General features: G+C 31.1%; 1 protein-coding gene across 1 annotated transcript in view; it reads left to right on the forward strand.

Annotated features, from left to right (window-relative positions):
- LOC126780603 (LIM homeobox transcription factor 1-beta-like) overlaps window positions 1–11,963 on the forward strand; it is a 37,080-nt gene extending 25,117 nt beyond the window's left edge. Inside the window, exons 2-5 of the mRNA XM_050505211.1 lie at window positions 3,700–3,830; window positions 10,447–10,648; window positions 10,813–11,435; window positions 11,566–11,963. Of these exons, the coding sequence (XP_050361168.1) occupies window positions 3,700–3,830; window positions 10,447–10,648; window positions 10,813–11,435; window positions 11,566–11,813 (1,204 nt within the window). The 3' untranslated portion in view covers window positions 11,814–11,963. The remainder of the gene's footprint in view (window positions 1–3,699; window positions 3,831–10,446; window positions 10,649–10,812; window positions 11,436–11,565) is intronic.
- The last annotated feature ends 2,854 nt before the right edge of the window (window positions 11,964–14,817 follow it).

Here is a 14,817-nt window from a genome sequence, read left to right on the forward strand (position 1 = left end):
TAGTGTGCTCAAGTCTCAAGCGATGGTTCGTTGAAACGTTCGTTTTCGAGGATTTGGGTTCGTTCCGTTATTTTAAATGGATAGGTAAAAAATATTTTTAAGCACAACATTGTCCTATCCATGTTATATATAAATAACAGGATTGTTCATGAATAATTTTTGTTAAGTAAAAAGACAACTTATTATTTTGTCTAAATGGCCATGTATCAACTGGACACACAGATAAATATTAAAAAACATATTTTGCGTTTTGTGAATGTTCGAATACCTTAAGAATTATAACAAAACGCTGTTAATTTTAAATGGATAAGAGTAATATTATCTATGAACATAAGCGACTCGGGCGCGACAAAAGCTCCATAACAGGATTTTTAAAATTTGAACGCAACGTGTAGTTTACTATTCGATAAATAAATGGCATATTTATTTATTATATACAATTAGTTTAAATATTATAATATTTAATGTATCTCAAGCCGTAACGATTTGGCTCAAATTTTATATTTTGATAAAGTTTTGTTTTTTAAATTTATCTTATATATATTTTAAATTTATATTATAACTTTCTTGAAGAACAGAAAAATATCACAAAAAATAAATAAATTATTTTAACAACCGAGCGAATCTCGGACACTCGAGAACTTATATTAGGTAGGTATATGTTACAAAATAGAAAACAGTAATTAAAATCAAACTGAAAAGTGTGTAATGTAAGCACTCACTTATTACATATGAAGTTCTATGTATTACGTTTTATATTTATACTTATTAATAAAACTGGAATATTTGCAAAGTTAATCTAAAGAAGATTTTGCAGTCTTTTCAAATAGCCGCTAGCCAAACGAGTCAGTCAGTGCAGTTTAATATATATTTAGACTCTTCAATATTTGTACCAATAATTTATTAGTTAGAATATTTCAAATTGTGTTTTTAATTCCCTCATTAGTTGCTGCATATCTAGTATTAAATGAATTTACATTAAAAATGCGTTTAATAATTTACTAATATTGTATACTATATTTATTCTAAAATTAAGTAGGTACTTAGAAAGTAAGTACGCACATGTTGCATAATTGATCCCAATGACAAAAACAGTTCAGACGCGGGACCAACGGCTTCACGTGTTTTCTAAGCATGGGAATATGAACACTCAATTGAATAACTTTATAAATGCAACTATACCGATGGAGCAGTACAAAATATGCTTTAATTAATCAATATGGATATAGGAATATGAATCTATTCAATTACAGTGGCTGTCATGTGTTACTAACGTAGACTCGGTAATACTGCGGCTAGCTCTCCATATAAAATATCGTCCTCGTACTGATACATAATCAGTAGAAAACAAGAATTGTCCTCAACAGATGCAAACTGAGCGACTACACAAACTACTTTATAAAATACAAAACCACACCTCAAGTGGTCTAGTTTATTCTTGTCGTGGAAACAAAATCAAATACTTTTTATTGACAGGGAATAAATAAATGCAAAGAGGCAAAAAATCTCGGTCTGTCAACTTTTCAATAGTATGATAAAAAATATTGATACGATTAAAGCGGAATCCCTCACGGGCTATCGGATTGTAATGCACAAATTGCATTTGTATTAAACATATTTCCTCTCTGGTCCTGCGGTAACCCGTCTATGTCATTTTTCTTGTTCATCCCACCATTCAGCTTCAAGTGGTCGGGGACACAATGGGCAGAAACGCACGCAGAGCTATTCATTCATCCCGATAAATGAAAACACAATAATAAATCCATATAATTAAAGATGTTTAATAAAAATTGATGTGGCATAACATATTTTTATACAACTAACAAATTCCTATTTACATTATTAAAATGTATAAATTTGATAATCCTATTTAAATAAAACAATCCGTTGAAACGAGAGAGAAAATAAGCTATTTTAAATTAATAAAAAAGTTAGGGAGAAGTATTTTTTATATTATATATGCCATATCCGAGCACGGGTAACCATTTACATTCACGATGTTTACAGAAGGATGGCGCAAGTATACGTTCAATGGTAGAATTGGCCCACTCGAAGTACAATAGTTCGTACCCAGCCGAGATACCTCAACGCAAACGCATTTTATGTTTTTTAAAACGCCATCAACTGATATATAGAAAAAAATATTTATAACTCTATTCAAATTATAACAAAAATATAGGTACTACACAAATATACTTATATAGGAAGATTTTTATCTCAGATCGTAACGGACTGAACTGGATAAATACTAATCTTTATTTCTTTTATGAAATTATTTTTTCGCCTTTTTCAATTTTAGCTATGGCCGTGTTTCTATAGGGTATCAACTTTTGTCGGTTCCATTTTTAATGATTGAAACGACGAAGGCTCGTGCATGACAACTATAAGATAACAAATATAAATAAAGTAACTGCCTATATTAAATAAACCTGGTTATTTTTGCATAAAAATGCAACGTTAAACTAATAAAATTCTATCACTATAATATCCAAACTTTCTTCTTAACACGACATGAACTCTCTGTCGACTTACGAGTTAACTTTTAAGAGTTAAAAAAGTCTAAATTTAATAAAGTAACATCGTAACGTAATTTTTTATTTAACTTTTTTTATTTCATAGATGTTAGCATACTGACAATTTGGCCACATGATGGTAAGTCATTTCGGCCTTATATCGGCCATAGACATTGACACTATAAAAAATATCAACCTACTATTACATAGTCAATGTGCCACAACGTTGGAACTAAGATGTAATGCCCCTTGTGAGTTGTGCCTGTAGATAAACTTCCTCGATCTCTCGACAATTAGAAAACACTTACCATCAAAAAAAACCCACACGACAAAAGGAGTATATATAACCTAATCATAAATTAACAGTTTCTCTTAAAAGCTCTTGACTAATTTATTATTTTTATTTATAATACATTTTACAAACTAATTCTTTTAAAGCGAAATAAATACATTTCTTATTAACATATGGACAGTGGGTATTCGAAACAGTAACTACCACCTGGAAGCATAAAAAAATTAAAACAGGTTCTAAAATTAATAGTTTGTCGACGCCCATTGCCTACTGCCAATCCTTTAAAAACGAAAATATATAAACTTGCTAATAACTTGATAATATTCATCGCGCTTGTTATCTGATAAACCTAATCGGTTACAATGTAGAACAATATACATCTTACTCTACCAAGTAAATGGTTGTAATATTTATTAAAAACTAATATTTCTTATAAAATAAATTTATTGCTAACTTCAAATGAAAGCTTATAAAATTCTTAGATAAAGTTTAATGTAAAACTTAATATATTGAATTTATATTTAAATAATACGGCTACATAAACCCTATTGAAGGATTGAATATATTAAAAAACATCATATTGTTTTCAGTTACATTTAAAAAAAAAAACCTCGCACAGTTCATGTCCCTATCCTTAAATGAAAGTGTATTGGAAGTGGTAGGTTGCCGAATTTTTTCCAACAAATGAAAAAATACAATTTGTTGGTGCCGTTTCGGCGAGCGGCAAATGTTATAGCTGTGAGCTGTATAATAGGTAGGTTGGGTTACGAGTGAAGTGGGCGGTACGGACAGACTCAACAGCACGCGATTGGTGGGATAAATGGAAGGGAGAGACGTTTGATGTGATCCGCTAGAGGTCGTCACTTGCACCCTTCTTCATTGTACGGTCGGCAGGCGCGTGGTGCGCCTTGGTGTGGTGTTCGTGCGTCAGTTATTTGTAAAAATGCTCGAGTTTTACACAAATATAAATTCGGGATTGATGCAAGAGAGCATGCAGCCGCCACTCTCCTGTGCAGGCAGAACAGGTTAGTACAGACATTTAGTAGCTCTGCAGTTGCGAATTCTATGTCCGGTCTTGCTTGGATAACAAAATTTTAAATGTAAACAAACTGTTATACTTTGAATTACGAATCCGTTTTAGATTTCCATTTTTCACATTCAAACACATTTCAAAATTTTCTCGTACGAATTTTTGCAAAACATTTCTTTATTAATAATTTCTATGTTCGTTTATATTTTCAAAACTAGTATAGATCGTATATAGAAAAAAAGTAGATACTATATTAAAAAATCCTTCGAGTGTGACAAAATTTTATAGAAACAACTATATTTTTTTAAGAGTATATTTAAATATAGGAGATGTACTCTTTTATCGCTTGGATTTAAATAAACAAACGCATCGTAGGCATTTATTTACCGTGAAATTGTAAAGGCGTGTTGTTTGTTAAGCGTAACCTGCAATTTGTACAATGAATTAAGTGAACTGAATATGTATTATTAGTAATTCTTTTCGTGATATATTATCATTCGATGATTAAGATTTTATTTAGGTAATGGTAATCTTAGAATATTTTTTTAATTATTTATTTTGCGTAAGTACGTTAATTTTTTTGTATCAAATGTAATCTACGTATGTATTAAATGTAAAAATGTAAGTTTAGTTTTATGTTTAAATTGATTTTAACATAAAGCTTACCTACATCTGAATAAATTTGCAGATAGGTATAACATTTTTTTTAAAGCGATTCAACATTTTGTTGGAACCAATTTATCGTATGACTTGAAAAAAATCCTTACCGAAATGATTTTGGCTTAAAACGTCGTCTTCGTAATTAATGAATTTAGTGCTCTGAACTGAATTAAATGAAACATATCGATTGTTGATTTTACAATCAATTCGAGTTTTTGTTCGATTAGATTAAGCTTAGCAACTATTACAATCAAGCCTATTTGACTTCAATGGTCCTATGATGTATTTAGGGACCTAACGTATAATTTTTTTTTCATTAAAAAGATTATTTTTAATAACAATTACAAAACATAGGTTAACGGTAAAGAGCTACTCTAAAATGTAATGTGACAGGACATCTAACAAGGCAGTCCATTAATGATGATATAGAAACTGCTTAGCTATCCAAGATTCTATTAATTTCCTACGGTGGTCGATAATCTTAAATCTAATTTAAATAATAGAAAAGACAGAACGATAAGAAGCATATGCTTTTTCTTAATCCAATAAAAGTTTGAATCACAAGCTTTTGAAAAAATGTCTTTGTATTTTTATTGTTTTTCATGGTACGTCCGTCTGATGGTACTACTGCCCATAGAATTGCCGTCTGATGGTACTACTGCCCATAGAATTGAGCGCTATAAGAATTAACCATTCCAAACATCGCCAATCCGCATCCAACTTTGGAAACTCAGAAGTTATTCCTACCCTTGTGCCTATAATTACACTGTGTTTCTACTCACCCTTCAAACCGAAACATAACATTACTAGTAATAGTGCAATTTAATAGATAAGTGATAAGTAGATGGTTCCTACCTAGACGGGCTTGAACAAAGACCTACCACCAAGTAATAACGTGGCCAAAACACTCGACATTATAAAAAAGGAATCAATTAGGTGTTTAATTGATCTAAAGTATAATAGTCGATATAAAAGTCGATTTTTGTTTTAGTTTTTTTAATTAAGATATTTTACCTCGAATATTTGTACGTTTAACAGATATAGGCGTAACTAAATGCGATATCGATTACTTTGTTCGGGCGATAACGCGGTGAGTTACCAATTACTACCTATTTATACCTCCTACCTATAGTTCAATGCTTAAATTGAACGATACAAACCTATATATCTACAAAGGTACCTATTATATTACTCAGCTTTATTTTAGTATAAAGTTTTCCAGAAGTAATGATTTGATAGTATGGTTTTTATCAAGTTTACCTTTTATATAAAATATATATAAGGGATAACCCATCGACAAGCCTCGGCTTTACTGTTGTGTGTTTTAAGAGACAAGTTTTTACAGCTCTTATAATACAATAATCTTGATAACAATTTTACGTATGTACAAATATTTCTTTTGTCACAAAAATAATACTACGAGTAATGTAATGATATTCGCACAATACAATAAACTACCCAGTGAGAATTAAACCGTTGATACGATTTATATATTCTACTACTAACACTTTTACGTATATAGTTTAGCTATTGAGGTTTAATGACAGACGTCGTTTGTGATCGTATCTATACAATCTATACTCAATACAGATTAAAAAATGATGTGTCTGTCTGTGATTTAAATAAAACTTTTAAAGTTAATATGTCTATATGCGAGTTACCAAAACCAAAACGCTCTTTTTTTATTTTTGCCTTTCTGTCTGTTTGTCCGGGGTAATCTTTAAAACGGCTAAAAATTACAAATTGAAATAACTGAAAGATATATTTCAAGGTAGTAAATTTAGTTTTTATTTCATAATCTCTCAAAAGTTATAAAAATTTAAAGTTCACGTACTTTTGTAGTTATAATATATGTTGCGGCCACTATCCCATAGATGACGTTATTCAAAGTACGTCAATTTCTAAAAAACAGAGTCCAGATTTTCTGGAGGAGAGTAACGTATTAGCATTTGCGTTTCGTTCAAATTTTGCGTTATCGTTGTTCGGCCGGCGTTTCGTCGGATTGTTTTGAGTTTTTACATAAATTTCATTATTACATTGATAATATTAAATGTTTTGTAGCTTTAGGTTACAATAATTAACTCCGTTGTAATTTACTTTATTAGTCTTAGTTAATATTTTTGTTTGAATTTTATAGATTATTACTTTTTACTTTTAAGGTTACCTATTCTTTAGTTGTAGCGTTTACTAAAGTTTTCATTAAATTGTTTAGTTTTAGCCTTATTTATAGTTTAATTAGATTAGAAGAGTTGTATTTTTTTTTTCTAAAACTTTTAAATACGTATCTTTATTTATCATTTGTAGGTAGCTTGCATAAATTATAGATTCTATTAAAGTGAGCATTCAATTCTTAAGTTTTAATCTCATTTATAGTTTAACACGATTAAAAGGGTTGTAATTTTTTCTATTGCTCGCTGCTGCTTTACCCGTGGACTACTACCTGTATGTAGCATATTCGCGTGTAGATAAGTCAAACCAAAGATATCATTGTCCTAGGAAATAGATATACTTCACCTAACATAGTACATAAGGAGGCATTACAATATTTCAGTATATCAATTTAAAGATAAATACTAGAATAATAATAATCGCACTAATATCATACATACGAAAGATTGAGTTTATTGTTAATATTTGTTACTTCTGCTTATCAAAGCTAGAATAAGACATCATTGACATATTCTCGCCTTTTTATCCCGTTTAGCTGGATTTTCGATTATGACGCTGACAAAGCCCTAGTTTTAAATATGTTGACTTTAGGCGTGCTTTAAGGTTAGCGTCGCGTTCATTGTCAAATCTAATTTATGTTTAAATTAGCCTTAGATGCACAATTACCGAAAAATTTTATATAATTTTAAACACAAATATATCAAAAAACGCTATTGAAATCAATTCGAATTATTAATTCGTATCAACAAATTCAATAAAAATCGAACAATTAATTCCTATGGAGAGGCGAAGATTTGGCAACTACAGCAAAAATGCTGACTATTATGGAATTTAATAAAAATAGCTTGGAAAACATTGTGAGTATAATGTAATGAAACAAATAATGAGAAATGTTTGTCACGTAAGAAGAAAAAGTTTTATTATATAAAGGACTTTTTTTACTCTTAATATGCGATGGGTTTTATTTCAATTTTATATTAAATATTTCTATTTATGTAACACTGACTTTTCCGATAGGTACAATGTTGGTGTCTTCAAATCCAGAGTGAACAGATTTCTTATAGGCAAGCGTGCTACATCTTAGACCGTGTCGATGCTTAACATCAGGCAAGTCAACGGTCAAACGCTGGCCTATTAATAGAAAAAAAACACTACGTGGAATGGGTTTTGTGACAATTATTCTTATTCAGCAAAATTTTATAATTACAGCAACAAATACATTACAAATTTTTATAATGGAAACTGATATTAAATTTTATAAATACAAACTATATTAATAATAAAGAAGCAGCGATAGTCAGTGGCGATAATAGGACTGCCGTTGATATTCACTGAGAATAAAAAATAGAATTAAGATGTTGCTCTGAATGCCTGTTTTCCAAGGAATACATTTTCAAGTTTTAGTAAAAAGTTAAATTTCAACACAGCTTGTTCTCTCTTATTTTTAAGAAAAAAAATATGGAAGTCGTCTCACAATGGCCAATCCCAATCCCAAAAGGCTAGGAAAACAGCACAGTATTTAATTGTCATATGTAGATGTCATATGAGTTCATAGAGGTCGCTTAAGTTTTCTTTATAAAAGAACGTACGTTAGAAATTCAACACTTAACAAAAACTTATAACTTTAAATCTTATAACTTTAAATAGTTAAATGTAATGTATAAATACAATATCATGTTATTTCGAATTAAGTAATAAGTAAAATATTACTTATTACTTAATTGAAAGTAGAGAAGCAATGTTATTACATTTTTATTACTTTCTGACTGACTGATATTGCAATATATTGATATGTAGGTTTGAAGAGTTCTTAATAGGGCGAACTAGAATATTGGAACTTGATAGGTATGAGACAACTTCGCGATCCATATTGAACCAGCATATCAAACCTATGGCATAACAGCTGTATGACATATAACACAATTTGCCATAATTATCTTTAAATTAATATTGTAAACAAATAAGTTTTGTTCGTTGTATTTTCTGATTAATACGAAAACTACTAATCCTGTTTTAGGGGAATGTAGGTTATACATAGTAGGTATTTGTTACTGAGAATATTGAAAATCCATTCGCTTAGTATGCAATACTGTCAATTTGTTTAATATCATTATTCTAAAAAATATCACGATGTTATACCCATGCGAAGTCAGGACGTATGCTAGAATAATAAAAAATTAATAAATAATTTACATTAATCAATTTATATAACATATATAATAAAAGGATCAATAATGATCCCTATTATTAATAATACTTTCTTTAAAAATGGTTTTAATTTTTTATATTTCTCTTCTTTAAAACATTTTCACCTGGAAAAATCTCAGCTTCGCTGACCTCGGCGACTAAAAGAATTCACTCTGCAGTGAAATACTTCCTTTGAGACTCTTGAAGTATAAATGCTGGAGGTGAAATAAATAAAGCATTTTATAATAATGTTAATTTTGTTGCGTTAAGAGAAATTATAAGAGCTTACCTAATTATTTCAAAATATAAAATTACGAGTCAAAATTAATGACTATCATATATTTATTTATATTAAATGAGAACTGTAAATATAATTATAACAAATATGCTCATAGTATTAGTAATCCTTATTATACATATTGGTTACTCCGCATTAATTAGCAGTTGCAGTACTTCAAAGTTTATTATGATAACATTGTACTGTCACCAGACTTTAAGTCTACAGAATTTCAAGTAAATACGGAGCTGGCAAGTGGTCTTGAAATCGAGTTGCAAGATTACAAAGTTACACATTTACCCAGTTGCAAACTTAAAGATCTGACTGATATAAGCTTGTAACAAAGATAATTTGTTTAAAGTTACGTCGGTACTTGATGCTAACATTATTGACATTCAGTTGAAAAAACAAACGATTAAAAGCAAAATAATTATAAATAATTGAGACAAAGTTAGATACGGGTATTTTTAATTAAGTTGTTTTCATTCTAAAATTGGATTCGATAGTATTTAACTATCGAAAAATATTGTAATTTTTACGATTAGAGCTTAGAATCATGAAAATTTACAGTCAAAGGTTAGGCTTAGAAAAAAGCGGTGGCATTTGCTGAAAGTGAGCCGCACACATCGATTAACGGTTAGGATGGCAGTTTTACGCAGACATTTTGTTCTCGGGTTGATCCCGTGACCCGGGTGACCCGGGACGCTCCTCCTACTGGGGCGTATCCCCTCCCCATGTCTAAGGAGCATGTTGAGACGGCTGATACTTTCACAAAGCCATTTCGACTTACCCTACCTATATATATTTCGTTTATAACGTAGGTATATCAACGAAGGGGCCGCTATTTCATCAGATACGGTTTATCGTCAGTCTATCATCGTTAAATCGTATTTAGCTGTTTCCTGACACAAAAGTACGTCTCACGTTTAAATTTATGTATAATGTAATCGGTATATGTCACATTTATTAAACTTAAATGAATTATTTCAATATATATTCTCAGAAATATGTAAAAACACGTGGTTTTAACGCGAAGATCAAAGCGCAGCTTTAACTGGTCAGTTACGAGTATCAAATCATCATCAAATAACAGATGAGGGCATATATATCTAATATCTTAGACTATATTAGTTACTCCTATAATTATCTAATTTAAGCAAATGCGAATTAAAAAGCGAAAAAGAGAACACATGTTCTCTTCATTTTATATTATTAAACAAAAGAAAAAAAGATGTTTGGTATTTAACAGTTATTATTTAAGCATTTTTGCGCAAGAAGACCAACCACATACCAATAATTTTAGATTTGTCATATGCAGAGTTGAGCGCAAGCATCAAGAGGGAGAAGATCGTTGAGATATGTGAAGGGTGCGGTCAGAAGATCCAGGACCGCTACTTGATGCGAGTTGGTGATTTATCCTGGCACGAACACTGCCTCAGCTGCTGCGTGTGCGGGTGTCCACTAGCCCATACATGCTACACAAGAAATGCCAAACTTTACTGCAAACCTGACTACGATAGGTAAATTTTTTTTAAATATATTAATTTTAATTAATTTTATTTCTTTATTTAATCATATATTTGAATCCATTGCGAATAACGCTAGCGTGCGCTCGCGATAATTATGCCAAGCGAAATGCTGTGCGTTTATCCAATTTGTATGCCATTATATATATTTGTCGCAGACTGTTCGGTGTTAAATGTACGCGGTGCGGCGATAGGCTGCTACCCCAGGAGATGGTTATGCGGGCACAGCAGTATGTCTTCCATATTCAGTGCTTCGTTTGCGTCATGTGCTGCCAGCCGCTCCAGAAGGGTGAACAATACGTCATCAGAGCTGGCCAAATTTTCTGTAGGCAAGATTTTGAAAAGGAAATGTACTTGATGCAACATACGGAAGACGACATGATAATTGATGATTCTGAACGGCCACGCGATGGAAGGCGAGGACCGAAGCGTCCTCGAACTATTCTAACGTCGGCACAACGCAGACAGTTTAAAGCTTCTTTTGAAGTGAGCCCCAAGCCTTGTCGTAAGGTACGAGAAGCTCTTGCCAAAGACACCGGCTTGAGCGTCCGAGTAGTTCAAGTGTGGTTTCAAAACCAAAGAGCTAAAATGAAAAAGATTCAACGCAAGGCGAAGCAAGAGGGTGATAAAAATGCGGACAAGGAAAAGGATAAGGACGAAAAGAGCATTAAGCAGGAATCGCCTTCCAGCGAACATGAACATGGAAATTATTTGGGTTTGGATACGTCATACTCGGCTTCGAGTCAACCTCTGAACCCAAATCTCCCGTATTCTCCCGATGGTACGTTGTTGATATTTATCAAAAATAGTACACGTAACTAATTGTAATAATTTATTTTAAAAACTTTTTAACTCATCATGTTCTGTTGGTTCGTTCTAGAAAACATATTTAATCTTTATTTTTTTTTCAGATTATCCAGCACATTCTGGTGACAGTTTCTGCAGTTCGGACATATCACTAGATGGCAGTAACTTTGACCAGCTCGATGAAGGAGCTTCCGACACCATGAGCCTTCAGAATTTGGAGGTTCCACACCATCCCCATCAACATGGAAATCATTCATCTCACGAGCCTCTCAACTTAGGTACCGGTGCTGTGGTTAATCCAATCGATAAGCTTTACCTTATGCAGAACTCTTACTTTAGTACGGATCACTGATTCAATGCCAATCGCGCTGTTATGCCCAAAGGCAATCGACAGCGCCTCTATCCTAAAGACTTTTCCAGGTATACATCCACAAACACTAATCATACAGAAACAGTGACAAATACGAGTAGTTCTATTTTACGTTACGGATTTTATTCAACATTATAAAGTGGTATTTATGTTGTGAGTGTTACGGTAAACATAGATGTTTAGTTAAAATAATAAATAATATTTATAAAAATTGTAAAAACTTATAGAATTCTAAGTAGATATGATATGATCGCAAAAATATTATGTTAATTTGAACTGTAGTGAGCGATATTTACATGAAGAAACTTGTATTTATATGTGTTATAGTTAGCATAAGATTTAGTCGTACCTAAGTAGTATATATTTATTAACATTATTGCATTACTACATGCTATGGAATATTGTAAATACTGCACACAGCGACACTTTTTTCTCTGGTCAGTGAAATATAAACTGTAGGTGCATAAGTATTTAATACGTACCTAACATTTAAAAATGTTTAAGAAATTATCTATAACAAAATTTATTGTCCTCTTTTTTAAGGATCGTTAATTGCAATTTAGTGTAAATATATTTATTTTATTGTATGTTTATGTAATGTGTATTATTTAAAGTATTCAACATTCAGTAAGGTTTGTTGTTTCGATTGCTTTGTTTGTGTAGTGGCTAGCTTATAAGGCCGCAGACACTGAGGCCCTGGCTACAAACTATAGGTCGGGCTAATTACGAAGATACTGGGTAGTATTCGATGATAATGATGGCCGTGCCTAAATCCACCAAGGAGACGTCATCATCATCATAGTTGTTTTTTTTAATTGATCCAACTTAAGGTTAACAACTGGGAAATATTAAAGAAGTATATTGCTTTGTTTAAATATCGATAGATATTTATAATTATTGTAAATAAAGGGTTAATTGTAATAAATATTAATTATCACTAATAGCATATTAAGTCTAAGTATCTACTCTACTTATAGCTAGATATTTAGAAGGTTAAATTCATGTTCATATTATGCTGATTTCTTAAGTGATATTAAATAGATTAAAGCAAGTTTGAAATAGTATTTTCTCAATTTAGTTGTATTATTTGTATGAATGATAAATTACATCGAAACTTAAGATTCACTCACGCTACAATCATGCTGCACTACTAACGATGCACTCACGCTCGTTCTGCTACAAACAGTAACAGCACGAGTTAAATATATGTAAAAATAATCGAATTGTTTTATAATATTTCCTCCAGTTTTCGTCAATCGTTCTACACTTGTGACGTGACAATGGAAACGAACACATATTGATTTTTTTCCACTTGACTAACATCTCAATCGTCACGTTCAAGCCTTATTGTTACCGCATCATATTCATTTTGTTTAATCCTCTTTCTAATAAACATTCTACGTCGGTTGTGTTGACGCGCTTTGTTTTCGTTCGAATGTCATGCTTATTGAATACAGCAAGAGAGTATTGAACTATTCAACCACTATATAACATTAATTAGTAAGTATTTTAATCTATTTAGAATAATGCCACGTGTCTTAGTTGCTAGTAGGCACAACTTTTGTAGTGTAGGTATTTGACGTTACTAATATCGAATATTGATTTTATTAAAATAGTCATAATTTTTTTTTATCACTCATTACTTTAATATTAGGAATGTTTTCCTACAAACGTCTCTAGTCAAACGGCGTGTGATTTTAGATTTAAGTGATTGCTAAAAAAAATATTGTGTTTTTTACTCAAAACACGCCGTTTTTTTATATATCGGTGTAAAATAAAACATGACTTAGAAAAATGTGTTTAATTTTATAATTAAAGTACCTACTGTTACTTCTCCAAATAGCTAATTAAATGTAAATTCATGTTGGTAGGGCTTTGTGCACCCATCTGGGTACCAACCACTCATAACATATTCCATCACCAAACATCAATACTTAGTATTCTTGTTGTGTTTCAGTTGTGGAGGGTAATTGAGCCAGTGTAACTATTCACAAGGGACATAATATCTTAGTTTCCAAGGTTGGTGGCGTATTGGCGATATAAGTAATGCTTAATTTTTCTCACAATGCCATTTGCCTGCCTACCTAGATAATATATTTATAAAAAAATAAAAATATCATTAAACATTCAGATAAAAGTATTTGTGAAAATCCACTATAATGCATTGATACCAATTGCAATAATAAATAATTTCACACTAAACTTAATGATTTTAATGGTCTATAATCTAAATTGTAGAAATATTCGCTTCTAGATTTAACGTTTCTTTACCAAACAGTAGGTGCTTATATCAGATAATATAATATTTTTATATATAACAAACCGTTACATATGACTATATCATATTTTATTTAACTACAGACATCTAGTGGAAATTATGTGTAAATGTATGCATAAGCGCCATCTAGCTTTACATATGGAATTATTTTACCTCGTAGAATGAGAGATAGATGTCTCTAGTAAATGTACTTATCATTTTTACTTGTATTGTTGCAACATTTATAATCAAGAGGGCTATTATATTTCAACCGCCTTTTTTTAACTAAGCGGTCAACTGGGGTCTTCGTATTTTGAGAAATTAAAACATTTGAAATTTTTAATTTATTGAAAAATGGACAACAAAAATTGAGATTACTGTATATCATAGTAGCCTCAATTTTCTAATTTGAGCTTAACTATTTATACAAAATCAAAATTCCGAATCAAGTTTGCAATGAATTTGCAAAAAAATGCACGAATGCACGTTTTTTGAGTTTTAATTCGATAAGTATATTCATAAAATGGGATTTATTGCCGCAATCTTGTCCTTCCTTGATTGATGATTGGTCTCTGGAGCATAACATATTTAAAAAAAAATTGTTTCGTTTTCGCATTAGCTCCAGACAACAGCTGTACAACTGCTTAGAAATAAAGTACCTCAACTACCCGCATCTAATATGGACATATTATATATACATGGACTATGGAAATGTGACTTTTGAATAGG

This window comes from Nymphalis io, chromosome Z (assembly GCF_905147045.1).
Source record: "Nymphalis io chromosome Z, ilAglIoxx1.1, whole genome shotgun sequence".
NCBI lineage: Eukaryota > Metazoa > Arthropoda > Insecta > Lepidoptera > Nymphalidae > Nymphalis > Nymphalis io.